Source organism: Falco punctatus (assembly GCF_963210335.1).
Source record: "Falco punctatus genome assembly, chromosome: Z".
Classification (NCBI taxonomy): Eukaryota; Metazoa; Chordata; class Aves; order Falconiformes; family Falconidae; genus Falco; species Falco punctatus.
Genome location: NC_137586.1, coordinates 37,090,324 through 37,118,214, shown reverse-complemented (window position 1 = coordinate 37,118,214; position 27,891 = coordinate 37,090,324). Strand labels below are relative to the sequence as shown.

The following is a 27,891-nucleotide window of genomic DNA, read 5'->3' as shown; positions in this document are numbered from 1 at the left end:
CCACCATCATCTCCCTCCCTAAGTTAGGAGCACAGTCTTGGGTAAGGAATGCTGAAGATTCATACTATGTTCTCCCAGATGTACTCACTCTGACTCAGTTTCCTGCATTTGTGGGAACACAGGCCACCCATTTTTGGCCATTTCTTGCTACTTGTCCTTGTAGATTCAGGGGCTTGTAGTTTTCCAAGTATTTGCTCTACTTGCAAAAAGATCAGTTTTTTCAGAAAAGTAACCTCTATTTCATTAATTAGTGTTCTCCTATATAATGCGGTCTCCCTCCTTCTCTAAGAGTCAGAACTGCTGTTAACCTGCATGAGAGAGAAGTTCCTCTTACTGTACTTCAAGGCATTACACTGATAGCTGCATCCTTCTCCACAAACACAAAGTATGAAAAGGCAAACAATATTTATTTTGAATGCAATTTAATGTTGCAAAGTATTACACGCTTTCCACAAACATTCAGTACACACTCTCCAATAGAGATAGGAAAAAAACCCCAACCCAACATCACTCCTTACCTACTACTTACTGAGTTCTTAGTGACTGTGAATTGGGCAAGTGTTTGCCATCACTGAGAGTTAAACATCCTCTCTTAAACAACCTAAGGATTAACACTCAAGGAATGATGGATATCACCTACCAACACACAGAATCTACATTATGCTCAACATATTATTGCATCCCACTAACTAAACTAAAATACCAATTGAACTTAAAGACTAGGAACCCACTCACTTTCTGCCAGCAAGGGAAAAAAGCATTCTGGGGCTTTAAAACCTGAGGGCGCATATACATCACTTTATACTCCAACACAATCTAGCTACTTGTGCACATGTCTATTCATCAGCATGATCAGGGCAATGTACAGACCCTCAGTGTGTCAATCATACTTCTTTGGATACTAATGTTATCATGAACTGGAGCTTAGCCCAAAGTGCAATCTGTAAAGCTCTGAATCTGGTAAAAACTGTGTATTTTTTTTCTTTTGAAATAACTGTAGTTTGTGTCAGAATATGCAAGTTAATTTAACATAAAGTGCAGTAGCTACACCTAAAAGTGATGGGCTGCTGTTGTGGTGGAACACTCTCAACCAGTTCTACACTGGAGCTTTGTATATCAGATAGTGATCTTTGTTCACAGAATTTCATGCAAAGAGTATGAAGGCTAGAGGTTAGGAAAAATACAGGATCTGATTCTTGCCCTGTACCTGCATCCATTCACCTCTGCAATAGCTGAATGTACTACTGCCATTTTTTAATTTATAACATTACTTCTCTGTGAGCAGTCAAACTCTGAAGAGTGTAAGAAAGCAGTTGACAGCAGGTTGATTAGAGCCCTTTGAGTCAGAGGTTGCTTTTAAACAAAATATTAAGTAGGAAGGCTCAGTCATTTTGAATAGTACATTATGTCTGCAGTTACTAATTCCCCAAGCAATGCTGATAATAACTTATTTACCATAAAATAATAATTCAGCAAGCAATATCAAAAATTCTTACTCAAAGTAGGGCCACATCAGGCATCAGCAACCTTAGCTGATATTCTTAATACCCAATAAGTGTTTGAAACTGAGCATTTCATAACTGGGGAGAGAGGAAGGAAAAGGAAAAAGCAGCTGTGTTTCAAGGAGTAACAAACATGACTGTAGGAATTTTTACAAAGAAGTTTCATACAAAAAATTACAGGACCGTGTGCCCAAAAAGCACATTCCTCTCAGACAAATCTACTAGCAAGTTCTATAAATCTTCATTGTTCCACTGGACAGATGTTGCTGCTTTTATGATCTGTCAGTTAATCTGACAGTAGGCTACTTACCACCCACTTTGAAGTTCTCAAGATGACAGTTACATCTAGCACCAACAACTTCAAGTGTAACAGCATACACCTTATCTCTTGTTTTACAATGCCTGAGAGATAAATAACCCCAAAGTTCTTGTTAAAATCCACTGTCTTAAAGATGATACTGTATACAGTACATTTTCAAATTGATAAAAAAATAGTACAACATGAGACATCTTAGCAAAGCACAGAGGAAATGGTATTTCCTGGTCTAGTATTAAAAAAGGAAATATCACATATTAATAAAAGCGCACATCCAAAGCCTTAACCCACTTAGGTCTGATATTAGGTGGAATGCAGACAGACCCTATTTTCTCCAAGACTGCGGGTATTAGAAGCTACAGTTGCTAATACATGACAAACATGTCTGCACTTTGCATCATTTTTTAAACAGACCTAGCATGAATTGCTTGCAAGAACCATAGCCATTTCTGAACCTCAGCCCTCAATTATAACCTTAAAACTAAATGGATCTAGACATCCCTTATCTTTACAAAACAGGCTGTAAACAAACACGAAATTTGAATCTACTATTCTTTTGTAAGAATGCAAGACTTATTGTCACATCTCATTGCTCACTGAAATTTAAGTCTTCAGCTTGGTTTTTAAGCAGTTGATTTACTTTTTTCCTAAGTACTAGAGGAGCACTGGACTATTGTTCATGTCACTTTGCAATGCACTGGTGAGAAGTTACCCCTCAAATCAGACATACAGCTAGGTACCTACAAGTTTTTATAGTTCGATCACACTATTAATCCACGCTGACCTGAGCTCTTACTGAAGTTAAATATTCACACTTATGTGTGAAATTCAACGCCAAATTCAAGACCAAACGTGCCTGTAGAGGTAGAGAAGGATTTCTGTGACCTTTCTGTAAGAGGGACATATGCAGCATACAAATGTCCACAGGTCACTGGTGGGGCAATACAGAAACATTAAAAACCCTTGAACTCCTATTTAGTTTTAGGGACTGAATCTTCTGTCAGCTATTCCTGCATTTACACTGCCTAACTGCACTGGTCCAGTTACCCAGCTGCAATCACTTTGCACTGGTCTCCTGTTGCACTTGGTAAGCAGCCACATACTCTGATCCAGCGTGATGCCCAGCGCGACTGCCTGTGTTACACGCCAGGCTGGCAGGAGCACGTGCTTCGAGCACACTCTTGTGGCCAATGAACCACATCAAAATCAGAGACGGGCACAGGATGCATGTAGGCATCTTGGACTGGCTTCTTTTGCATGAAAGGCCTTAAGCCAGAAGTTACAAAAGAAGCACCAGAATCAAGCACCAGTGGTGCCCTACTGCAGGAACATAATTCCTTGACCCTGGTATTTGGAAAGAGCTTTTACCAAGAGAAATGCTACATTGAAAACAGTGCAAAACAGAGCCAACCAGAAAAGGTAGTGGTTAAGAGTTTCAAGATCCTCCACCTTGCTGCTTCCTCTGTCCTCTCCAGAAAGAGGAAAGAACATACTTGCCTTCTCTTTCTGTGACACCTGAAGTTCTACACGTCTTAGAAAGAAGATAAAATACAACCCTATCCATTTATCATTATTAAATACTGTCTGTGCAGGAATGCAAGTTGAAACTCCATCCTGTTCCACGGCCAACTTCATGTGATCTTCACAGGTGATTTCTTGTGTGCGCAGAGGAGGGTGACATAGGGAACACCAATGAACGCCCATCTTTCGCTGGGCCAGAACTTTATGACAGGGCCCTGCTCAGGGATCTCAGAGGCAGCATCGAAGTAAGCAAAGCAGACACAGCCCAGGTATGCCGCAAGGCAAATCAAAATGTGCCTGAGAACAGACACCCCCCACCAAAAAAAAAAGAAAAAGATCAGTAACATGACTTCAGTAAAGCAATCAAATATATCACCATGCTTTAAAATCAGTCTATCCTTCACCTTCTTCCAAGCCCCCCACTGGGCTGCTGTCTGCCCTTTGCATGCAGGCAAAGAACACAGAGAATAAGGAAAACTACAAAACTGTAGCTTATCCTTGGTCTAAACTGGTTGCAGCTTTTTGGCCTCTCTGCACCTGATTTGTGTAGAAATGCTGAGATAATGGCATCTTGAATAAGAGAGCACAATTTGCTGGGTGGTAAAAGAAAAAAGGCATCAAAAGCCCTTCCCTGCTCCCCCACTTCACCCTCAGCTGTAACAGTGGAAGTTTAAGCTTTCACAGTCTGCTTCCATGGAGAAGCGCTGAGGGATTTTTAGTAACCAGTAGGGCAAGGAATTCTATTACAATTAATGAACTTAGTGTCTGAAGAATCTGGTCAGGCCAAAGAGACTCTTAAATCCGCCACCTTCAATAGTGTGAAGCTTGCTCTGGGCTTATAATCTTACCAGCAATTCTATCTAGCACTAACCAGAAACAGCCACCAGGCAGCACAGAAAGGTGATGTGGTGAAGATGTATTACATTTGAATCAAACTGTACAGTTTATGCACAACACTTACCACACACAGTGCAAATAGGGGAAGTTAAATGAAGACCAGATCTCACAAAATGCTTTGTCACTGATCCAGCAGAAAAGTGCTAGCATCCACCAAAGTCCTGAAAAAAGACCCAGTTTGTACACACGCAGGTTTTCACACCTGAGGAGAGAAACACAAAGAAGTTGTTATAAAATAAAACAAAATTTGCTTTGTTATGGGAGCCTGATGCTTTTTGCCTCTATGCGTTTTAGGGTAGAATTCATAGTGCCAGGCCTGCATCTTTAAAATGTCTCCACCATAAATATCCTTGACAGAGGAATTTTAGTTACTTGCAAGGCAGTAGAGAAGTAACAAAACAAACCTTTTAATCAGTAGCTGTGTTTTGGGTATTGTCTTAAACACCAATGTGCAAATGGGGGCAAACATCAAAGCATTCCCATATCTAGGGAAGGATATCTAGGACAACTTATACATGCTGTCTGGTAACAACCAGCCACACAGCAAGTGCTCAGATTTGTTCATATCTGTCACTATATAAAAACTGGTTTAAAAAAGGAACTGGGTAAGGGTTTTTTTTAATTGGTTAGTTAACTCTTCCCCCCTACAGGTTAGTGCTGTACAATGTAACAGTTATAGAAAACTTCTAAGGTAGTAAAGCCTCTGCCCAGAGGGCCCCAAGAAGCATGCTTTAGTAGACAGCACAGGCATCTACATCTCAGACAGAATTCCTCCTCCTGACTAAGCTACAGTTCTCTTCCTCCACAAGAAACCTGACTTGTTCGTATAAAGGTACACCAGAGAGAAAGAAAGCACAGAACATCTGCTGCGCTCACACGTGGTGTGGTCCACAGCTAACCATCACTGAATACAACTGCAGATGCCAGGACACTGGCATAGCATTACCCATGTTGCAGGTCTACTCAAAAGCTCACAATTTTATTTCCCTATATGATGCTTTGTTCAAAAGGGTAAAATCAGGAAAAGGGAAGCACTGATATAATCTTCAGGTCCCAAAATGCTATTAAAGTCAGTAATTTGCTGTCTACCTACACTTGCTATTTTGGGTTTAGGCCTCTTGGTGCCAGTAGATACAGCTCTGCTGTTACTGGTATCTATAAACTAAAGCTAGACCAGGACTTGGCCAGCCCTGTGTGGCCAAGGGAAGGCACGGCTCAGCTTCCCTGCCTTCTGCAAGAACAAAGCTATGATTAGGGATTTTCCTTCCTGCCTTTTTTTATTCTTGCTGTTGTTAACTCTGTGAAACTCCCAGGGATCCAAGAACCGTTCAGTGCTCTTGCACAACTCTTGCTTCAATGAACTGCTCTTCTCAGGTTACTGATATAACCTCCCAAAGCACTCCCAAACCTACTAATTAGATGAGAGAATCACCTCTTTAAAGTGCCTTGTTTGAGCTACATCTCAAAAGTAAGCTGATTAGGCACATCTCTAGCCAGTATAACAAGGAATACTCAGCTTTCATCAGGTTTAAAGGCCCCTGTCTTCTCCCTCCACATCCTAGGAAGAGAACAAGTCAATGCCAAGTACCCCACAATCCCTTCCTCTATCTCAAAGTCTACAAGAGGAGCTCCTCTAATCCACACACATCTTCTGTGCCTTACATCTATGCCAAAAAGTTGTTGGGAATGTCTCCATGCCCCTTCTTCTCCAGTAGACTTGACGCTGAATCACCAGTCTTCCACACAATTCCTGAGCTCATTCACTGCATCTGGAAAGTAAGCAATGCCTAGCAAACAGGTCCTTTAAAGGGACACTTCACCTTGTGACACTCAGAAGCAATTAAAAATGTGTGTCCTTGGAGGAGGGAGCTAGAATAGGCAAACATGTATTTTACTATGTGCACTGCGGTAGTATTTATGGTCCCTGATCCTCTTTATAAAAGACAGTCCTTGACAACTAACACAAAAAAAGTTAAAACCATATACATGGTGCTCTGCCAGGAACACTTATATGAATACATCCCAGAAGCAGCAGTATACCTGGCTCTGGTGTACTGCAAGCTGAAGAATTAATAACAGTTTTCCCTGCAGGATATTTTTTCACTCAAATGCTATTTCAGTTGACATTTTAACAGGCATCTGGGATTAAGAAACTCCTAAAGTGGAGCAGAAGGCACCTTTATAGCTACTGGATTAATGACAGGAAAGCTACCAACTGCCTAATCATGGTGACAGGATTTTCTTCAGTGTCCTTTGCATAAGTTGGTTTTAGAATCTGGCATTTCTTTTTTAAGCCATCTATAAATAATGTTGCATTCAAAATCATCACACCTATCTTTATGATTCAAAAGAGTGCTTCAGCTACTGGCTAAACTATAATCTCCTCCACAATTAAAATACAATAAAAATAGTTGTTTTTCAAAACAAACACACCTACATGACTGCCACAAAAATTAATACTCCACATAACATACAAACCGAAATGGCTCTTAGGTCTGAATCCTCCAATCCATTTAGCAAATCACCAAGACATAGAGGAGACAGGGCTTGCTCAAGATAGTTTCAATCTTTATTGATTTAAATACTTTTAAAAAGGCTTGTTTCTCTGAAATTGCATCTTTACATTTAAAAAAGCTACAAGGGTCATGAAGAAAAGAAAGGGTAAGATTTTTGAGTTACCTATCAAACTGCAGCGTGCAGCTACACAAATTCTTCTTTACACTCTTCTATGAGACACCCCATTAAGAAATACATCCCAGGTTTGGCCCAGTTTTATCAGTAAAATTAATACTGGTGAATCCTCCTAATTCTGGAGGATTCATGCCTCTATCAAATGGCTAGACAGCATGGACACCTTCATAAAGAAGAAGGAAGATTGGTACTGGTCAAAAAACACTGTTGTATTAAGCATACCCCGCTTGAGTCTCCTATTAATGCCAAGGCAGATTTACAGTCTTCAGTGAGATGCATAACTGTTTGGAAGAGCAAGATGCTAAACCACGTACCTAAGTAGATACATGCCTGGATCAACCTTGTACATTTGACAGGTAAAACTAGACTGCTGCATGGGTACTTGTGCACCATGACAGAGGAAAGAGGGTGTGTACTGAGAACATGGACGCTTTCCTGGACTTGTCTAAAGGACATAAACATGCAACTGCATCCTATTTAAGGTGAGAGGCTTGGCCTCAAACATCCATCTCCTTTCGTTAGTGGCCATGCCTACCAGTATCTGACTGGTTTGAATACCAAGGAGAGAGGACAATTAACTCACATGGTTCAAAGACTTCAAGACTGCAAAGCAAAACTGAAAACTTACTTGAAGAAATTTTTCCAGTTCAAGATCAGCCATAGAAAGGGTACACATTATAATGACAGGTTTGCTCATCACCACCATTAGGTACTGCAACGTATTTTAGAAACTTACAACTAGACGCTGCAGGATGTACTGCAAAAGACTACTCTAAGCAATCAAGCACAGTAAGAGCACAGCTTGCTGATCTGTGTAATACTCCCAAGTTTTCTGTGATCACCCACCACAGCATCTTCAGTTCCTGCAGTGACTGTGCTTTGGATGGGCTGAGCACATGCTTGCTGAGGAGGCAGGGGACTGCAAAGCTTCCTACCTACCACTGCTTTTACCACAATGAGAAGATGTAACGGAAACACCACCTGGGCACTGGCAAGAGACATGGACCCAACCCATTTCTTTTATTTCTCAATAGACGCAGGCAATGGTCGTTCAAAGTACCACTGAAACAGAACCTGTTAGCTGAGGGTCTGACAGAGCTGTTTGTGTTGTTGTGTGCAGACCTGTGACACGCTCCTTACCCTACTCTCGTCTGAAAGAAACTGGACCCCACAAAGCTCACATTTCCATTTGCACCTTTTGCCTACACAACACACAGTGTTCTGGGTTTAACACAAACAGCAGTTACCTGAACTCCAGAGTTTCTGCAAACACTGATGTGCCCTAGCCATTTTGCTGTCTGAGGGACTGAGCTGGTACACACTTCCAGCAACTTTATCTTCCAATGTCACGGCACCCCCAACAAAACATACCAGTTTTTCTTCAAACCAGTGCAAGTTGCTAGATGTTGATTAACTGCTTAATTTGTTTTGACACAGGTATAACCTTTTATACCCTAAGGAGTATTTTAAATTTTTAACTAGCTTAAACTTTTAGTCAAGGGAATAAGGGAGCTGTGAGCAACCTGCAACAATGAAGGAGGGCTCCCTCACAGCCCAGTTTCTAGTAGGAGAATCAAGTATGAACAGACAGGCGTGAAGCTAGGGTAAACCCTCACTGCTCAAGGCTCAGATATCAGCTAAGCAAGAACATTCTAGTATCTATCTGCACATGGAGATAGTAACATGCCTGATGATGACTCACTAAATCATACTAACTCAATGGTGTTGCAATTTCAATGATTATTTGGCTTGGACCAGCAAACCAAAGGACCCTCATCCATTTTATCCCTGATACCATCCCCTAGGAGTTTTATTTTGGTTTGGGTTTTTTTTTTCATAACGAACACATGAAGTGATTTCTTTGAACAGAATGAGAATAGTTTTACATTTCTCTGTCTTTCAAGGACAAGTATGCATTTAACTACTCTTCGCTCTTTTGATCATCTCCCACCCACAATACAGTCCACCCTACCAGCTCCACATTTCAGAACATAATGCTTTTTTTGTGACATCATCTCCTCATCAAGGACAAACAAGAGACAGAAAATTCTCGTTTCAAAACACAGTGGGTCTGATTCACCAGCATTCTGTACAAAATTGACGGCAGCCTAGAACAGGAGCAACAATGGCGTTTTGGTCTAACAGGCCACAAACTTCAGCACAGAACAGAAGAAACTACTCTGAAGGCTCTTCTCCTTACTTCCCCAAATACCTGTTTCACGGATGAATATCTGCTGCAGACTGCCAGGACTCAGATGTGTAGCCCTCTACTGACTGTGGTAGTAGAGAATGGAAAAATCGCAGACATTTTAAATAATGCTTAGATTATTTTTTATCCTGCAAAAAGGGATGAGATTACTCGTCTCCTCTAGGTTTACAAGAATATATCTCATTTAAATCTCCTAGATATCAGCATAGCTTAAAATAAAACCTTTAATTATTTGCCTTTTACACTTAAGAATTCATAAAAAAGTATCATAGGTATTACATCATCTCAATGAACAATTAAGAGGGCTACATGTCACTTTATGTCTCTTTTTAATCACCTATCCAAAAGAAAGTTTACCTGTGTCCTTAATTCTCTCTGAAAAAACAGACAGGGAAACTCCACACATTTTAGTAAGATATGACCTTTCAGAAGGAGGTCTAGAAAGCAAAATCTGTACACCAATCCTAGATGTGACGCAATAGTATTCAAACTTATGTGACACAAACTATTCATCCTTTTAAGCTTCTCAGGAGCTCACGCCTGGAAAATGCCTATGTAGACAGCTCACATAAATTATTCAGTGGCAAAACCAGATCTCCATTTGCCCTGTCAGTAGTTCCTTGATGCTTTCATCAAAATGAGATACCACCATTCTTCACTGACTGACCTTCTTGTCTGCAACTAACTTGTGTGCTGTTTCCCAAGTTTCTTTGACGACAGAAATAAACGCTGCTCAGCACAATGTCTAATGAGAAAAGACTCAAGAACACCTTTACAAAACATTGTTAGCAGAGGCTTCCACTGTATGGAGAAGCAGCAGCAGAACAGGGTAAGATAGCAGACAGGAGAATCCCTGCTCTCAGAGGAGCAGTCAGAATGTTGCTGTAGGACATTTGGTCCTATTCTTGTTCCTTTTGATGCACACATGCAATATGTGAGAGTCAATGTAAGTTGTAAAATCCTTCTCAGACACCAGAGAAAGTTTGTATGCTGGTACTTGTCTGGTCCTTTTTACAGTGGGTGAAGAGATTAAAAAAAAAAAGTATCTGGACAGCTTCTGGTATCACTATCGTGGTAGGACCCTTTAAAATATTAAGATCAGTCTCAGGTTCTTCTCTATTTGCATTCTGGTTTTAGCGTTTCTAAGGCTCTGGCCGATAGCTATCCTCTACAACCTAGTGATTAGCCTTATCTTTGTCAGTCTGACTCCATCATATTCTCCATGTCAGAAGACAAATTGGTGTAAGACTCACAGTACAACTTTCAGAGTTGGAACATCTTCCACACATGCTTGGGCCTCGCTCCACATTCCATCTAGTACCCAGACTGTGACCAGGCAACCACCTCACCCTTGCAAAGACTATATATACAGCAGAAACACTGTCAGTGGAGTGAAACCCTTGCCCTGATTCCACAACAAACACATTTGAGTTAACCAGGTTGCAGCAACAGACGTGTCGCAGGGAAACAGACAATATCTGATCCAGTATAATGGCCTAGGGGAAAAAAAATCCTTGCCAAAGATGTCTGAACTGGCAGACATTTGTCTGGTATCAACTGAAGTTTATACCAGATCTGCACTTGCATGTGGGAGAAGCGTTTCTGATCTGCTACCACAATCACTGAACCTAGATCCAGCATATCATCACACGGTAGCCTAAGGATCTCAGAAGGCGACGCTGCATTCAGGAGAAAGGTACTCACTCACCTCTTCAGTTCAGCAATGAGCAAAGCTGTGCAGGGAACACCCAGAGTCATTAGCGAGATGTTGTTGATGGCAGGCTTAATGAAGGCAAGGCAGGTAGTAACACCAGACAGGACACCCACAGCAGCTTTAAATCGGCTCCTGAATAGGGTTTTGGGGGGGAGAAAAACTGCTTTCAATTCAAAACTTTTAATTACTAAACCCAGAAATCTGAAAATTATTTTAATAATGTAACAAAATTGAGGTTTCTCTGGATGTGTCCATGAGGTGCAATAACGATGTGCATAAAATGGATGTGGATCTTGCACAAATTTGCATGTGCATGCAGAATTAATCATATACACATGCCTTGGCTAGACTGTGGTCTTCTGAACCAGCCACATGTATGTATACTTATGTGTGCACACACATAATAACCACTGGTTTCAAAATCCAAAGGTACACTACAATATTCCTCCTCCCACAGTAAATCAGGAACAAGACCACCTCTGCACACAGCTCTGTACTTCCTCAAAGCAGTGCTGCGTCATCATTCTTCATGCTTTTAACGTGGATTTTTAGGATATTTTGTTACAGTTAATGTCTAGCTTCTAGAGCCATGTTACAGTCTGTTTTATTTTCCTTTATCATGCCTAAGCCTTAAAGATACTGAAAACTACAAGGTAAGTAAAAGCATTTCTTTTAATAAAATTCAATAGTAGGTGAGAGATTCCCACACTTTTTAAAGACTACAATTTCATATATTCTTAGCATAAATTAAATCACAATTGGGCTCTATACAGACAGCCTGACAACCTTTAAACTAAACATATGACAACTGGTTTTTAAACTTCAAGTCTGGACTTTAACAAACCCATTTCCAGTCTGTGGCAGGACTATGGCAGACAGAGGATGATCACACTGCCCTTCAACTACTGACCCATAGCTTTATAAAACTAGTTGCTGTCCAAGCATGGCTCTTCCATCCTTATTTCTGTGCTTGAAGTAAGGTCTCAGTATACCTGTGCAGCACCATTCCCTGGCCACAAGTATCATAACCTTACCTAGCTCATTCCATCTGCCATTTGCTTTGAAGTTTTTCGTTGCACTGGAAGCAACAACTTAATTAAGTAGGAAGTTCCAATCAGATGGGAATGCTTTAATGACTGGAGACACCACAAATTGGTCATGGTAGATAATAACATTTGCAGCACTGAAAACCCAGAGCATGGTGAGGATGAAGAAAGTGAAGATCAAAGCAGTGAGCACAGGATAGATATAATATTGGAGCATTAGCTAGGTAAAGAAAAAAAAATACATATATATAACCAAATCTGTTCTGGGTTAAGGTTTTTTGCCCAGTATACTTTCCTCTGCACACTTCAGAAAGGAATCAAGACCTTAACATTTAACTGCCTTGGCAGATTCTCATGAGTAAGTGTTCTAAGGCATTTAGGATAGGGGACATCCTTCAACTCATCTCAATATTTTTATGAATCAGTTATAACCTGGGAGATGATTATTTATAGTCTTAACACCAAGTTCAATCAAAACAGGATTTCACCCAGAAAGTTAGTATTCCTTTCAAGAAGGATACAGTTTAACCTCTTGGCCCATACTATCAGTATCAGATGATAGTGATAGATTAGATATAATGATCTCCTTAGGCTTCTGAGGAGACGTTTACATTAACAGAAATTCTTCAAAGCTCTGAACTATTCTTCACTCAAACTAAATGTCTAAAAGCCATGTCATTGACCAAAACACCCCAGTAAAATCTGTTTGCTTCTTAAGTTGATGGTGTCCTGTAATAGCACTGTGCTGCAATATGCAGAAGTACTAAACTTACACCGACATGGCAAAGCCATTAGACTGTATACACTGTACACGGTAATTCAAGATACACTTTCCTCAGTGCAAGCTATTTTAAAGAATGGTTAATCTAGCACCAGCCTTCTCTCCCCTTCCCCCCACAGCAACTTCTCATCAGGCATATGTCAAGGAAAACAAACCACAAAAAAACCCAGACAGCAACAGTATAAGAAGGCAAGAGGTAGCAGCCTTAGCAATCTTCAGAGAGAAGCACATTGGTGCTGCAGTTCAAACCCCTCCATTACCTCAACTTATTTATTGCATGAAAGGGCAACATGTACAAAGATTATAGCACACTTTTTTTAGGGGGGGACAAACCACAACTGGATTCTTTAAACTGGCTACAACACACTTTTTTTAATCCTGCAACAAAAAAGAAAAAAATCCTTTTATACCAACAACAGGCCTCTAAACAAACACTCAGCCTTTCAATAATTAAACACCATCCTTAACCACTGCCTTAAATATTCAGGTGAAAATTCAGCTGACTTCCATAGGTCCACTTGTATGTACACTTTAGGATATACGAAAGGTTTCTCTTACTTTATTTTAGCCACAACTTACATACGCTACTCAGGTGAAGGTCTCCCTAGAATCAACAAGAACAGCCATTTCCAGAGGCAAGTCACCTCATCCCAAAATCTTAAGTTACAGGGCATAAACCTCACCATTAGCAACTGCAGACCCAGGAATTCTCAACAAAATGGTCTGAGATAAAAGCACAGGAAGAGAACGGAGTGAGAAAAGAGAGCGGTGGCAGTGATAAGGTTGGATGATAATTCAGTGCCACTATGTGCAAGTTTAGGTGTTAGTGTAAGAAATTTCAAGAAACATGAAAGTGTACATGTATGATTTTACGATTACCTGTCATTCCGAAAAACTCTGGGCAGGTATCTCCTAGGAAACCACATAGCGAGAGCACACATCAGGACCCAGAGAATGGCCAGCTCATCCAGCATCTGGCCCAGGAAACTGAGGGTGGCGTGAAAGTAAACAGATCCAATTCCTGGAAGAATCAATGAAAAGGCAATATGAATAGCTGCAGTACTGCATAGACTGAAACACACTGCTCATGTTCAGAATGTCATTGTGAAAGGTGGATATCATTTGCTCTAGAGAAGGTTAAAAATGCAAAACAAAACAGAAAACAGACACCAGCTTTCCTAAGAAGGCAATCCAAATCATCAGCAGCTCATCAATTATGAAGCAAACACACAAGCAGCAGCTAAAGATGCCAGTTCCTACCAGAAAAGTAGATTTACATTAAGAAACATCAGCTGTCAAAGTTAAATGCAAAGCCAATTAAGAAATAAAAGCCAAATGCTGCTTCCGAATTTTCTCAATAGGACAAGAATGGGTAAGACAAAGATGAAAAGCAGCATCTCATGACACAGGTTTACAGGTGGAAAGTATCACACTGTCCCACACAGCTCTGATTATTCCCACATTCTCAAGGAATGAAGAAGCTTAAGAAATCTCACAGCTACAAAATAGCTAAGCCTTTGGGCCTTCCAGTGCAAAACCTGTTACCCTCTTCAGTTGTGCTGGGCACTTTGAGCTCTCATTTAAGCAACAACAGAGGAAGAAGGGCCAGCACCACTGCAGAGAACACACAAATAAAAGAAGTTACACAAAGCAAGGATAGGAAGGGAACAGAACTAAGGACAAAGTTCCTACCAGCCTCAAATTGCAAAAGGCATTTTCCTTTCAGAAACTATGGCTGCTTTAGCTTCAAGCAAGTACAAGCAAACTCCTCCATAGTCAGGATTGCTTTGTTTTGCAAAACAATCAAGCACAAGCAGGAAAAACTGATTTCCTCTCTCATTCATGCATGAGCAGGCTAACAGAGACTAACCAACTTACCAACCACAACTAGTAGAGTCCATATTAAATATATTCCACTGTTGAAGCAGGTTGCGTATTGACGGAACAAGCACATACATATGGGTGGTAAAACAAAAAACAAGACGTTGCTTATCTAGAGGGGAAAAAAAACCAGTATCACAAGGACAAAAAATAAACAAACCTTAAATATTCACAGACTGCCTAAGACATCTATAAAAGCATTGTGTCATCCAGTGAAGCCCCAGCTCAACAAATTACAGCCCTCAGCTTTTGCCAAAGCTGAGCTGTTTTGCAAAGCATCAACCTGTTTTGCTTAACATCATTAAGCTAATAACAGCATGAAAACTTTAAGGAATGTAAAATGTGGCTAGTTGCATCTTTAAATTACCTTTCAAGTCTGTTCCCAAAGGCAACTTATTGAGAGTCTACAGGTAGTCAAGACTTGCAATTCAGGAAGCCTACGAGAGCAAGCAGCTGAGGAACAGAATGTCGTGACAAGTGACCTGCCCCCTCAATGGCTGTCAAGCCTAGGATAGAAAAAGCACTAGAAGTACTGGCACTAGACAGGGGTAGTCAAGCTTTGTGGAAGTCAACTCACTGTGCAATAACTACTGCCTGGAAGGTCTGAAATACAAAGCTAAGCTAAAAGAGTTAGAAGCGTTTTTGTGCAGGGTAAAGAAAGCCTGAAGCTGTAAATTCTTTCACACTTCATTTTTGCTCTTGGTTCTCCATTACAGAGAATTTATTCTTTTATGTACAACTTAATACGATTGAAAACTAGTTATAGGAAGGTAAAAAGGCTGATCATTCAGACGGTTGCTAGCTTTTTTTAATTTACTATGTAAGAGTTGAACAAAGACATATTTTCTCTTGCTTACCAACAATGTTAAGCATGATTCTCTACTTAAAGGCTGAAAACACTTCACTGGCAATTAGCAGGAGCTGTCACTGCAGCAATCACTTGGTTCTTCCTGAAAGCAGTGGCCAGTGCTGAAGGCCAGTCATGGCACTTTAACTGAGCAGCTATGGAAAGACTGCTGCTGCTTCACAACGGGACAGGGGACAGTATGACTTCCCAGCCTCAGCTTCCTTGTGTTTCCCTGCCTAGCCCAAGCACAAGAGAAAATAATCCCCAGCAACATTCTCCTAAAGGAGACACAGAAAACAATTCTGGGAAAAGAGCGCTCCTTTGGGACAGATCCCCTCTTTGCAGAGATTTACAGACTTTTTACTGAAAATCTAGCAGACAAAGGATTTCAGAATGACATATGAAGACAGCATTTGTTCGTTCAGCTACCACTGTCCACCACTCAACACCATCTGAGAACAGAGGTTACAATGATTAAAATGGACACATCTAACATTTGCAAGGCTCATCAGGACATACTCCTCGGCTGGCATTCAAAATGACAATAACCACAAAAAGCAGTTTCTTGGCACCATCTACTTCACACCTGACACCTTCCCTCATGCTAAAGGTACATCCTCACAGACAAGCCGTGTTTCCTTCCAAAGTCTTGGCTTTTAGATTTCATCAGAATACTTAGAAAGAGCCACCACACACACAGTTTACAGCTGCAAATACTATGCTAATCTCTGCCAACAGCACCCTGGTAACAGTACACAGCCTGGGGAAAGACTTGCTAATGCAGAGGGCAGCACCAACAGTCACACCAGGGACATGTGCCAGACAGCCACCTCCTGCTGCACTGCCCTTTCTGAACTGATACAAGAGTTCAATTCTTCTGCCAATGACTAGCTCCTACCGGTGTGTTTTGTCAAGTAGGAAGCCATCTTCATAAACCAGATGTGAAAAACCTCTGGGGGCCCCAACCGATGAACAGTGCCATAGAACAAGCACCTCTTCAGCAGGAATAAAAGGACTCTTCTCCGAGAAATCCTTCACCCTACCAAGGTGGCAAATTTTGCCTTCATCATTCACAACTTAAGACGGTGGAAGGTTAACAACCCGGGCACCTGACAATGTCAGAGCACAGGATGCTGCACAACCTTGGGGAGGCAAGGTAAAGACCAGAGAGTTATTTATAAAGCAATACCCCATTTTAGCAGATTTTATGGGCCAAATCAGTTTGCTTAATCCACGTAAAACAGACTACACATTTAAATTAACAGGGTCACTCAAGCATCTTCCATTCATAAAAAGAACACTAGCTCTACACAGTAGAGATTGTTAGCAACACTGGGAATACAGCCATGGACCAGGATCCCAGTGCATGATGTGCTGATGCAAGCGCAGAGCAAGAGGGCTCCACTTGCCCCAGAACAGGTAGGAAGCATACACAGTGACTGGCAGCCCAGATGACAGAACACAAACAAGTCCTCTGGGGACCTGGGAGTGCTCTAAGCTTTTCAGGCTTTTAAGCACAGTTAGGCCAAAGCCAGGTGTCAAGAGTTAAAAATAGAGGGTTATAAACAAAGTGGCTGGATGAAAACCTTTCCACCTCTACAGCTACAATGGACCAATAAAGAAAATCAGGCAATCACAGTCTACAAAAATCTGACTAGAAAGTCCTTATTCTACCTAGGAACAAGATGACAAAGAAAACACACCTATTTGCCAGATCTGTAGCAATGCAAGTTTATACTAGTGATTAGACAACAAAGGAGTGGTTCTGCCCTACCGAAGCACTCTTCTTGGCACTGAACCCCCCTGTTCATGCTCATGTCCTGCCTGCAAATGCAAGAAAGCCCTTGCAGCCTGGACCTTGGCTATGACTTGTACTCTTTGCAATGGCCACCAGGAGGACTTCCTAACATTGCAGAAGCCGAAATTCTGTTTTAAGTTTACAAAAAATGTGATATCTCTTTTATGCAATAGCTTAGTCCTGTTTCTCATGTTCCACAAATAGTATTTTCCACAAGTTATATTCAAATCAAGACTGTAGAACATTTTCTGAAACATGTTGCTTAAGTTCTCTTAGTTCCAAGTTCAGTGTCAACTAGATCAATATTAGAAGTGACCAGCTGGTTTCCACTCTGGTATCAGCCTGGCTCCCTGAGAGGACCCCACCCTTAGATAGACTGCAACTACCAACACCACCCTCTCCAAGCAAGGCACCTATCCATTTGGCTCTGGCTTCAGAAAGTATGTTGCATGTGCAATTTCTTTATGTAATACACAACTGGCCTGCATGGTTTGATGATATACAAATCAAATGCTTATGATTGGTGCAAAAATTAGTAACAGGAGTACAGAAAATTTCCTTTTTACCTGCAAAATTACATACAATTTTAAGTTACAATCTGGAAAAAAGGTAAACAGCCCAAGAATAACAGTCCATCCTCTGGCTTCATACAACTCTGGACGTTTAGTTTCAATTTCCAACTACTTAATTGTATGAAAGGAATATAGGGCAAAGGCCACTTAAGGAATGTGAAGGGTTTCCTCTTAATTTCACTCACATCTGCCATAGTCCTCACTCAGGATATTTCCCACAGGCCTACCAAATCTCTAGTATTCTTTACCTGGTACATTTCCCAGACAGCAGACATAGCATTCTACAACCACAGGAACACTAATTCTTTGTGAGGAGAAAGCAGAAATGAACTAAGTAGCTCTTGGTGAGTTCAGAGGGTTTGTACAATCTATATCCTGATCCATAAGCATGCCACTCGAGTACACTAGAAGACTTTTGTAGTGAAAAAGATGATGTAGAAAGAGTATGAGCATTCTCACACACTCTTAAGACTACTTGATAGCTTTTTAAAACTCTTTTCTACATGCCACTAGGGAACAAAATAAAAGTAATAAAAACATTGGCAATTCCCCCTTGAAATGGAAATTTCGCAAGAAATATGTATTACGTGCACAACAAAATGCAACATGTGGAACTGCAAAGTACTGACTTTGCTAGCAACAGGAAAAAAAGTTACTGGTTTCAGGTGTTTAAAACATGAACAGCAGCTTTTCTTGTATATACCTCTGCACAGGGTAGTGTTTTTAACCATGTGGAGGCATTTGTTTATGTTCTGGAGTAGAGTTACACTGCATCAGGACACATCATTCATTTCAGGGGGGAACAAAAACCCCCAAAACCAAAGAAAAAGCTAGTTTTCCTGTAACTCTTCTTTCAATTTGAGTTAAAGTGTTTTGTGGCCTCTTTATTGAAAAAGTGTAAGAACTGAACACAAAATCACATCAGTCTAGTTCACACGTTTTCAAAAATTAGTCTGATCAATTTGTACAAAACCGGTGAACAGATACTCTCCTACTGATTTAATCTTGTTGAGCACTTTAGTTTGCTTTTTAACTAATCAAGTTAAATTTAGGCATAACAGATGAAGATTTGAGTCCAGGCAGAATAAATAAATGGTATTTTTTTAAAAAAGTTTCAGGTGAGCTGTTCCAGCTTTGTGCTTACATGGCTATTGCGTGAGACATCAACTACAATTCTGTTTCCAGCCATGACAGTTTAAAACATGGATTAGCAAAGTCTTCATCTACAGCATAAAGACACAGATGCCAGATTCAGGTATGCTGAAGAGTCCTTGCTGAAACTTCAAGAGGGTTTGAGTCATAGTCAAAATTGAACCATCTTAGCAGGAATAAAATTTAGACTCCACTTAAGGTGCCTTTTAAGAGAAGGGCCAAACCTTCCCAGGTGTCCTGTGAGCATCTGGCTTTTTGGGGGACACAGTTGCACAACCCCATCAATCCACTGCAAGTCACTGTCTTAATTTTCAGAAGCTGCTAACACAGAAGTCAAATCCTTACAATGACTTGTTACTACTGAAGAGAGGCTAAACATGGTTATCCTCAACGCAGTCTCTTTTTTCCTCTCCTTTCGGTGGACAGGTCACTGATTTGTACACAGCTGCCGTGACATAGTGGGTTTCAGGGCAAACTTTTTGCTGTGTCTCTTTGTTAACCTGCCTCGAACCCTAGTTATTCATCTGGACATACCTGCACCTCCTAGCATTTTGCAAGCTTCTATACCACTGCTAATCAGATCAGTAAAGCCAGAAGGATACCCATCCCCCTGCACAGCTGACTCCAAAACACACTTGCTGTCTTCAATAAACTTGTTTATCCTGACCTTTTCCTCCCTTTGTTTTTGGCTCATGCACAGCAACATCAGACACAAAGAAAGCAGACAGTTTCCCCACACACCCTGAAAGTTCTCCAATGGCACAGACCAGCCACCACCCAGATGACTTTGGCAGCAAAACTACAAGAAAAAACAACAGGTTAGCAATGTACAGCATGTGCCTTGGAATTATTTGCTCTGTCATGTGCAGCACCCACCATGATACACTCCAGTGAGTGAAGCCAGACACCTACTTCTTTCTTCCACTGGTTGTTAACCATCAGACAAACACAGCTTGAGAGGGAAAGAGCTCAGGCAAGCATGGAATTTGGGAAAAAAAAACTGGAAGACCATTTTAACGTACATAAGAGGCAAAGCAGAACCCCCAGCTCCTCATTTGTGCACACATCACCTGCTACAAAACAGAAAACAGATGGGGCATTTTCAAGGTTCGCTCCTGGACATGTGTTTTTCATGGAAAGGCAAACTACCAGAAAGCCTGATTCGCTGTCTCACTCTCGTGGATCTACTTGTCATCGCAATTCTTTACATCAATAGGATGTAAGAGGCATTGCTACCCTTCCAAGATGCATGGTACTGGGCAGTCTGGCTCTGTTGCTGGGGCTGTGCCTCTACAAGTTGTCTCCAGCAGCTGAGCCGTATTGGGATGGCGCCAGAGGACTCCGGGGTGAACCACAGCTTACTAGAAGGAAGGAATAATTGCATTAGTGCTCTTCCCTCTCCTGCCTTTCTTCAACTACTTTCTTGGACAGAGCGCTCTTCTCCTAAAAGTATATCGCTGACTTAAACCTGCAACCTCAAGACAAACCCTCTTGAAAGCTTTGCCTTCTTGGTACCAAACGTACCTGGATGAAACCCAATTTTGCCTCCAAACGCCGAAGTGTGTTTTTGTATTGATGCACCACCACCCTGCACGCCGTCAGGTGGCTGGAACCGTGCACACGGCAGCGGGCGCAGGCAGCCCGGCACCCGGAGCTTTGCCCTCGGCCGCCGCAAGGCTCGGCGCGGCGGGGGGGCCCCGCTGCACATCGTGCACCAACAGCTTTGCCACGACCCTCTCTAAACCTGCCCCCTTCGTACCTGCAAAACCAAACCGCTCACGCTGCTTTAATTGTACACGTACCAGGGTCGGGAGCAGGAACAAGTAGGCAGCGACAGAAGGGCGTTCTACAGTCCCATGAACACCCCCCGTACGAGACGGACCCGGCCGGCAGCGGCAGCCCTAAGGGCACCAGCGGCAGCCCCCGCCCACCCGCCGCTCCGCGACCGCGGCAGCCGCCGAGCACGGCTGGTACCCCCGCACGGCGAGCGCCCCGCCGAGCCACGCACCGTGTTGTAGAACTCGGCGATGGCGGGCACGATGGTGTAGTTATCCTCGCACCAGTCCACCTCCGAGCTGCCTGCCCGCAGCGGGTCCCACCACAGCAGTGCGCCCATGGCGCCCGCCCGGCCGCCGCTCCGGCCCCTGCGCAGCGCTGCGGGTCCCTCCGCCCCGTCCTTCCTCCCCCCCCCCCCCGCCCCCGCCGCGCCTCGGGCCTGCGGGAGGGGCGGTGCGGCCCGCTCGCTCCTGCGGCAGCCCCCGGCCTGGCTGAGCCGCCCGGCGATCGGGGCAGCAAGGGTGTCCGCAGGGGCCGGCGGGACCCCGCAAGCCAGGCTGGCTGAAGCGCTTCTTCCCTGTTCCCCCGGCGGCTTTGAGGAGTCGCCTTCCTCACGCAGGTGGCCAGCTGGCCCGCCTCCCTCCCTCCTTCTTTGTACGCCTTAAAAAAGTAGTTGATCAAACAGTTTGATGGAAACAGGTGGCAGCTTCTCGCATTCTCCCGTATGGCAGGCGACACGGGAGGGGGAGCGCCGCCATCACCGGCACTGCGCCTGTGCGCCGGGGATGTTTTTATGCAGGCTGGGAGCAGATGGGCCGGCGAAGGCGGCAGCTGGGTGCTCGTGTTGCGCTCTGTGACATGCGGAAGACTAATGCTGCATTTTCTCTTTGCCAAGTACCAGGGCCCTCCTCCCCGGACAACGGGCGCTCTTCGGTGCCCCGCGCTCTGCACCAGCCGGCCCAGCGCCTGGCACAGGCAGCCGGCCCCGCCGGGGGTGCGCGCCCCGCCCCGCCCCGCCGCCCCCCGGCAAGCACACCCCCGGAGAGCCGCTCAGGCTGCGGGAACACCGGGTCTTCCCCGCAAATCCAGGGCGGACGCGACACGCGTTGATGGCGTTTCCCATTCCAACTGTTGATACTTTCAGTTCTGGAGCAGATCCATGTCGTGGTTTAACACCAGCCGGCAACTGAGTATGGTGCAGGGTAGAACTGGAGGGTTGAGAGTAATTTAATAACAGAAATACAATGGTGATGATGATGATGATGATAAGCATTAGGGAGAAGGGAAGAAGAACGAAATCCAAAGGGAAAGGAAGAAGGAAGGTGGTGATGCACAACACAACCGCTCACCACCCGCGGACTGATGCCCAGCCAGTCCTGCAGCAGCGACTGACAGGCTCCAGCAACACTCCCAACCACCCCCGTCGCCCCCCCTTTATATACTGAGCATGACACCCGTGGTGTCGAATAGCCCTTTGGTCAGCTGGGGCCAGCTGTCCTGGCTGTGCCCCCTCCAGCCCTCTGGCTGGCAGGGCCTGAGAAACTGGAAAGTCCTTGACTTGGTATAAACATCACCCAGCAACAACTAGAAACATCCGTGTGCCATCAACATGGTTCTCACACCAAATCCCAAACACAGCACAGCACCAGCGACTGAGAAGAAAATTTAACTCCATCCCAGCTGAAACCAGGAGAATCCACCAGCCCAGCCAGCCTGACTGGACTGCCCGTCCCTAAACCCGGGGCGCTTCCTCACTGCGAGGGAAACCGGCAGGAACAGGAACATTTTTTCCTGCCAGAGGCCGCGCCGCGGCCTGCTCCTCAGCGCGGCCGCCTGAGGTAAAGCCCGGCCAGAGGGGCTTGTACGAGCACGGCAGGTGCCCGGAGCTTATCGCGGCCGCCAGCCCTGGCAGCAGGTGCTGTGCTGCCTGGGAGCGCGCCCCTTGCACTGCACAGCGGGTGACATGGACACCCCGCCGCCAGCCCGCCCGGCCCCAGCGCCCCGCCGCCAAGCGGCAGCGCCGGCCCCACCCCGCCGCGCCGCGCCCCGCCGCTGGCGACGCCTCGCTCGCCATTGGGTAGCCCCGACCACGCGGGACACGGGTGACACCGCTCTCGCGAGAGTTGGCGGGTGTATGTGGGGCCGACGAGCGGAAGTGCGGCCTTTTCCTGTGGCGGCGCGGCTCGGCGAGGATGAAGGTAACACTGCGTCGGGGCGCGGGCCTTTGCCCTCGAGTGTGCGGGTTCCCCTGGCACAGATGGCCTTGGCGTTGCGTGCGGGGCCTCTGGCGGGGGGCGGTGGTCCCTGATGGCGGGGCTGGAGCGCCGTTGTGGGGCGGATGGCAGCGGATTGTTGGTGGCGCGACATGGAGGCCGGGCGGGCCCCGTTCTCTTAGGGGGGGCCCCTGCCGCCGCTAGGACCCGGATTCCTTTAGTGGTCGTTAGTCTGTTGAGAAGGGCTTTTGGGGGCACGGGGCGTAGTAGGGATGCATCGCGTGTGATAGAGCGCTCGGCCTGTGCTGTTACCAAGCCATACTCGAGCGAGAATTGACGGGAGGCGTCTCCGAGGCTCTGGGCTTTGTACCAGCCCCCAAGAAGCACAGGTAATCACCAGCGGCAAGTGTTGCTCTCCTTTAGTTGCTTACACAGTTTTCTGGTACAGCAACATGTGTTGTGACGGGTTTGCAAAAGAAGAGGGAACAAGTTTCAGCTGCCCTCACCTTGACTTTCTTGATTGCGGCCCGTTTGAAGGTGATCAAGCTCCAGCTATGATAAAGCCTGTTTGCTGTGTAACTGAACGAATAATAGTCCGGTGTGGCCAAGGACAGACCTGACTGCCTGTAAGCGTGGTAGTGACAAGTTATAGCTAGTAAGCATTCGTGTAATCAGATGGGTAGATTTCAGCTTTGAAATGTTGAGATGAAGCAAGCAGATAAATACTAATTTTCTTTTACAGTGCTTCATGATAAGTAAACCAAATGTAACTTTTTCTATTATTGTTAGCTGAACATCTCTTTCCCAGCTACTGGCTGCCAGAAGCTCATTGAAGTGGATGATGAGCGCAAGCTGAGAACATTCTATGAGAAACGGATGGCCACGGAGGTCGCAGCCGATTCTCTTGGAGAGGAGTGGAAGGTAAGAAGTGTAGTAGTGTGTCAGAGCTGTATTCAAGGAGTTTAAATTACAGAATTTCTTCAGTATGCAGTTGTCACGCTAGAATGCTGTATGGCAGGGATCCTCAAACTACAGCCCCCGTCCCCCAGGATCCTCAGTCTGGTCCCTGGTATTTACAGAACCCCCCCGCCGGGGGTTGGGGGGGGAAACCAAGTAGCTGCAGATGGCTTCCTGCCACTTAATCCACGCGCCAGCCCCCTGTTTAAAAAGTTTGAGGACCCCTGCTGTGTGGTGTACATTTGGCAGGTATGTTGGAAGTTTCTCTTGCTATATGTACTGAATTTGGTGGTGAGGCGAGTCTGTTCTGCTGCTTTGTTTTGTCTGAATGTTTTGGGGGGTTTTAAGCCTTGTGTTTTGAGTTTCATACTGGTTTTTGCAGTAGTTCTTGTTTGAGAGCTGTCTTGTTTTTCAGGACAAATTAAATCTGTACCATAAAACTGCTGATCGCTTCTTTACTGAACAAATTCAAAATGGCCTTCATTGTGTTTAAATTGCTGTTAGTGCATGGGGAAAAGCATGTTGGGCCTGGTGTATGGGCTTGGAATACTTCAGTGTTAATTGGACAGTCCAGCTGAATTTGGGTAAATTTATCTTTTGTACTGCAGCCTCCACAAAGAAGGCAATAAAAGCTTTATTTTTCCTTCTTTCCCATGTATCTCTACTCCTTTTGCTCTTGTGCTGTGTGCAGATTTCCAGTTTTTGATGATAACAGGCTTTGGTTAGCTTTAGCATTAAAGTAAAGCTAGACAATAATGGAAAAAAATCTAGTCAGGTGTAGCTTAATTGAAACTTTGAATGGATAGAAATTTGATAATTTTTTTTGTATGTTGGAGGGTAAGTAAAATAAATGTAAATTCTCGTGGTATCTAGAGTTATTTCTGTTAAGTAAAATTCCTGAACCATTGCAAGTGGCGGGGTTTGTAGTGGCAGTAATGGTGACTTTTCCAAAATCACAGACACCGTGTTCCTGTTACTTGAACAGTATATTGTAATATCCACCACTTCTCCTTAAAGTAGTAGAGATCTGTGAGCAACTAAGAAGTGTATTTTTGTGTTTTCATAGGGCTATGTTGTCCGGATCAGTGGTGGAAATGACAAGCAAGGCTTCCCCATGAAGCAGGGTGTCCTGACTCATGGACGTGTCCGCCTTCTGCTCAGCAAAGGCCACTCCTGCTATCGCCCCAGAAGAACTGGAGAAAGAAAACGCAAATCTGTCCGTGGTTGCATTGTTGATGCCAACTTGAGTGTTCTGAACTTGGTCATAGTGAAAAAGGGTAAGAGTTTAGATGAACCAAGCAATAGGTAGAAGTAGGCATCTGGAAAGACACTGCTTGCTAGTGGCTGAGAAGTTGTGTGGAATGCCAATGTCGTCCCAACCTCCCAGTGTGAATGTATCTTGAAATGCCCTCTAAGCGTTAAGTTCTTGTAACCAGAAATGGTTACTGAAACACTTTCCGTGTTGCCAGCAGCATGATCACATTAAATTAGCAAAGTAGCTAGCAGTGGCAGTGTTGGCAGGTGGACCCCAAGGATTGTCTATCGCGCATTTTTATGCATTTTAAAAACTAAAATCGAGTATCACCAACAAAGCAGGCATTCAGTAGATGATGAATTAATTGGCATGTTTAAACTTATGTTCTTAAAGGTGAAAAGGATATTCCTGGGCTGACAGACACAACTGTGCCCCGTCGTCTTGGGCCCAAGAGAGCTAGCCGAATCCGTAAGCTGTTCAACCTGTCGAAGGAGGATGATGTTCGCCAGTATGTTGTGAGGAAGCCTCTGAACAAAGAGGGTAGGAACTGAAATTTTACAACTCTGCTGATAATTCCATGAAACCAAAGAGGTGTCCAGCTTACTGCAGTAAACTAAGTACACTGTATTAGTAGATCCAGGAGTTGACTGTCACATGGTATTTAAGCTTTGTCAGCTGTAACTTCGAGATAAGAAGTGGGGGTTTCTTGGTTGCCCCTTTCTGGTACCCACCTCTTCCCTTATGGTCTACTGTAGCACAGTTGGTTTTAAAATGGTTGATAGAATCTGGAATAATATTTACTAGTGGTTGTAAGGATAATACAAAAATAATTATTAATAAAGGAGAGTTAAGTATGAGGTGGAACGTTTCTAAAACATTTTTGAGAGGTGGAGGTAAAAAGCAGTATGATAAACACACTTAAGATTTTTCCCCATTGCTTATGGCAGTCTCCAAAATGAGCTTTTATTGAGACCGTGCTATTTTTTTTACCACCTGTCTCTTGCAGTGTAAGGTTTCAGTTGTGGGGTTTTTTGTATTTGATCAGGGAATGGAAAGGGTGAGGATTTTTAGCAGACAGCCCATGATAGAGCTTGGTTGGGTGAAAGACTGTTATTTTCTGCATCATAGGAACTGTTCTGTCCATTGAAGAATGTGATTCTGGTGGACCTCAGGCTGTTTCTTTTGACTTCTGAAGTCAGGCAGTAATGAAAAGCAAAATTGTACAGATGTCTGTGGTGTTGTGTTTTGTTTACTCATTATGGGCTATGTAGACCTGTTTTTTGGATACATACGACGAGCCTGTATAGACTTGTACAAGAGAGCTTTTTTAACACTGAAAACATAAATGATTTGTTCCTAAAGCTAGGTGATGAGTTTCCATATTCTGTAAGTGTTTAAATCTAGGGGAAATTTATTCTGCAAAGAAGCTAGAAATTTCCACAAAAAATGCAGGGAGTTGGAGGTGTAGTACTTGCTCTTAATTGCCGATAACAGATCATGAGCATTAAGACTATATTTTGTTAATGCTACATCTGACAGTAGTTGATCACTTTTCCTGCAAAACCTGTCGAAGTTGAACTCTTGTTAAGTTGCTATAATGCGTAGTACACTAAATAATGTTACCATAGCAGTGAATGGAACTTGCTTTTAAGTTCGTCACATGAGGCGTGAGGTCTCTTTGGAAGGTAATCTGCCACTTAATGCTAATTCATAATACCTTTTTTAGGCAAGAAACCCAGAACCAAGGCTCCCAAGATCCAGCGACTTGTGACCCCACGAGTTCTGCAACATAAGCGCAGACGTATTGCTCTGAAGAAGCAGCGCACACAGAAGAATAAGGAGGAAGCAGCAGAATACGCTAAGCTCTTGGCCAAGAGAATGAAGGTGTGTTTGCCGCTGTAACTCAGACATATCAAATACCTCATACCCCAGAATCAAGGGAATTGATAAACTTGGCTGTACACACAGCTGCTGTGTACTTGCCTCATTTTGAGTAGCAGTGCCTGAGTGTAAGTATAAACATTGCCAGTCAAATACATGAGTTTGGTCTTCCACCTAAAACCACAGTGACTACTAAAGGAATACTGTTGGAATATTTGGCATAGTACTTGAGTGTTTCGTGACTTCTAGATGGAAACTGAGAGCAGATAGACCTCTACTATGTTGTAAACTTTGCATTAGTATTTTTGGGGATACAGTCCATATTGTTTAAAGACATGGGTCTGTACAGGTTATGATCCTTGTAGAATTCCTTCTGATCTGTGAAGGAGGAAATTGTATTTTGCTTTATTGACTGAAGGAATCCGTTCTTTCTGGTAGCTTCCTTGAAGTTGTATTTTCTCTAGTTTTTTACTTTGTAGATGTTCCAAAGTGCTTGATTATGTACAATATCTCCATACTTATTTCGTGCTGCTTTGCTTTTCAGGAAGCCAAAGAGAAACGCCAGGAGCAGATTGCAAAGAGACGCCGGCTTTCTTCATTGAGGGCTTCTACATCTAAGTCTGAGTCTAGTCAGAAGTAAAGATGTACATGATACTGAAAATAAACCCTTTTTGTGGTTAACTTTCTGTGTGAGACTTACCTGTACATATTTTTACTGGCTGTCTCTTAAAATAAATAGTAGTCTAGACTAACTGCATCATGCAGGCCAAACTGCAATCACAGACTTAAGTCTCAATTGAGTTCTGTTTTGAGAACATGTAATAAATATTCATGTCTCCAGTGAGAAGTTCCGATTTATAATAGCCTTGTGCAAGCATGTTA

General features: G+C 43.6%; 2 protein-coding genes across 7 annotated transcripts; one reads left to right on the top strand and one right to left on the bottom strand.

Annotated features, from left to right (window-relative positions):
- Positions 1–388: 388 nt before the first annotated feature.
- Positions 389–22,167, bottom strand: ACER2 (alkaline ceramidase 2). Of its 6 annotated transcripts, XM_080372883.1 has the most exons (7): positions 20,936–22,167; positions 20,164–20,288; positions 14,556–14,670; positions 13,557–13,698; positions 10,845–10,982; positions 4,301–4,438; positions 389–3,636 (listed from the first exon to the last, which is right to left on the bottom strand). In XM_080372883.1, the coding sequence occupies exons 2-7, from the start codon at positions 20,176–20,178 to the stop codon at positions 3,450–3,452; spliced, it is 735 nt and encodes a 244-aa protein (XP_080229009.1). In that variant the 5' UTR covers positions 20,179–20,288; positions 20,936–22,167; the 3' UTR covers positions 389–3,449. The 6 variants fall into 6 exon arrangements, with proteins under 6 accessions (XP_080229009.1, XP_080229008.1, XP_080229012.1 ...); XM_080372882.1 differs by lacking the exon at positions 20,164–20,288 and having other exon boundaries at positions 20,936–22,162; XM_080372886.1 differs by lacking the exons at positions 20,164–20,288; positions 20,936–22,167 and adding an exon at positions 20,730–20,898.
- Positions 22,168–22,767: 600 nt separating this feature from the next.
- RPS6 (ribosomal protein S6) lies at positions 22,768–27,688 on the top strand. Its single transcript, XM_080372888.1, has 6 exons — positions 22,768–22,901; positions 23,706–23,837; positions 24,940–25,150; positions 25,522–25,668; positions 26,855–27,012; positions 27,554–27,688. The coding sequence occupies exons 1-6, from the start codon at positions 22,896–22,898 to the stop codon at positions 27,647–27,649; spliced, it is 750 nt and encodes a 249-aa protein (XP_080229014.1). The 5' UTR covers positions 22,768–22,895; the 3' UTR covers positions 27,650–27,688.
- Positions 27,689–27,891: the final 203 nt, after the last annotated feature.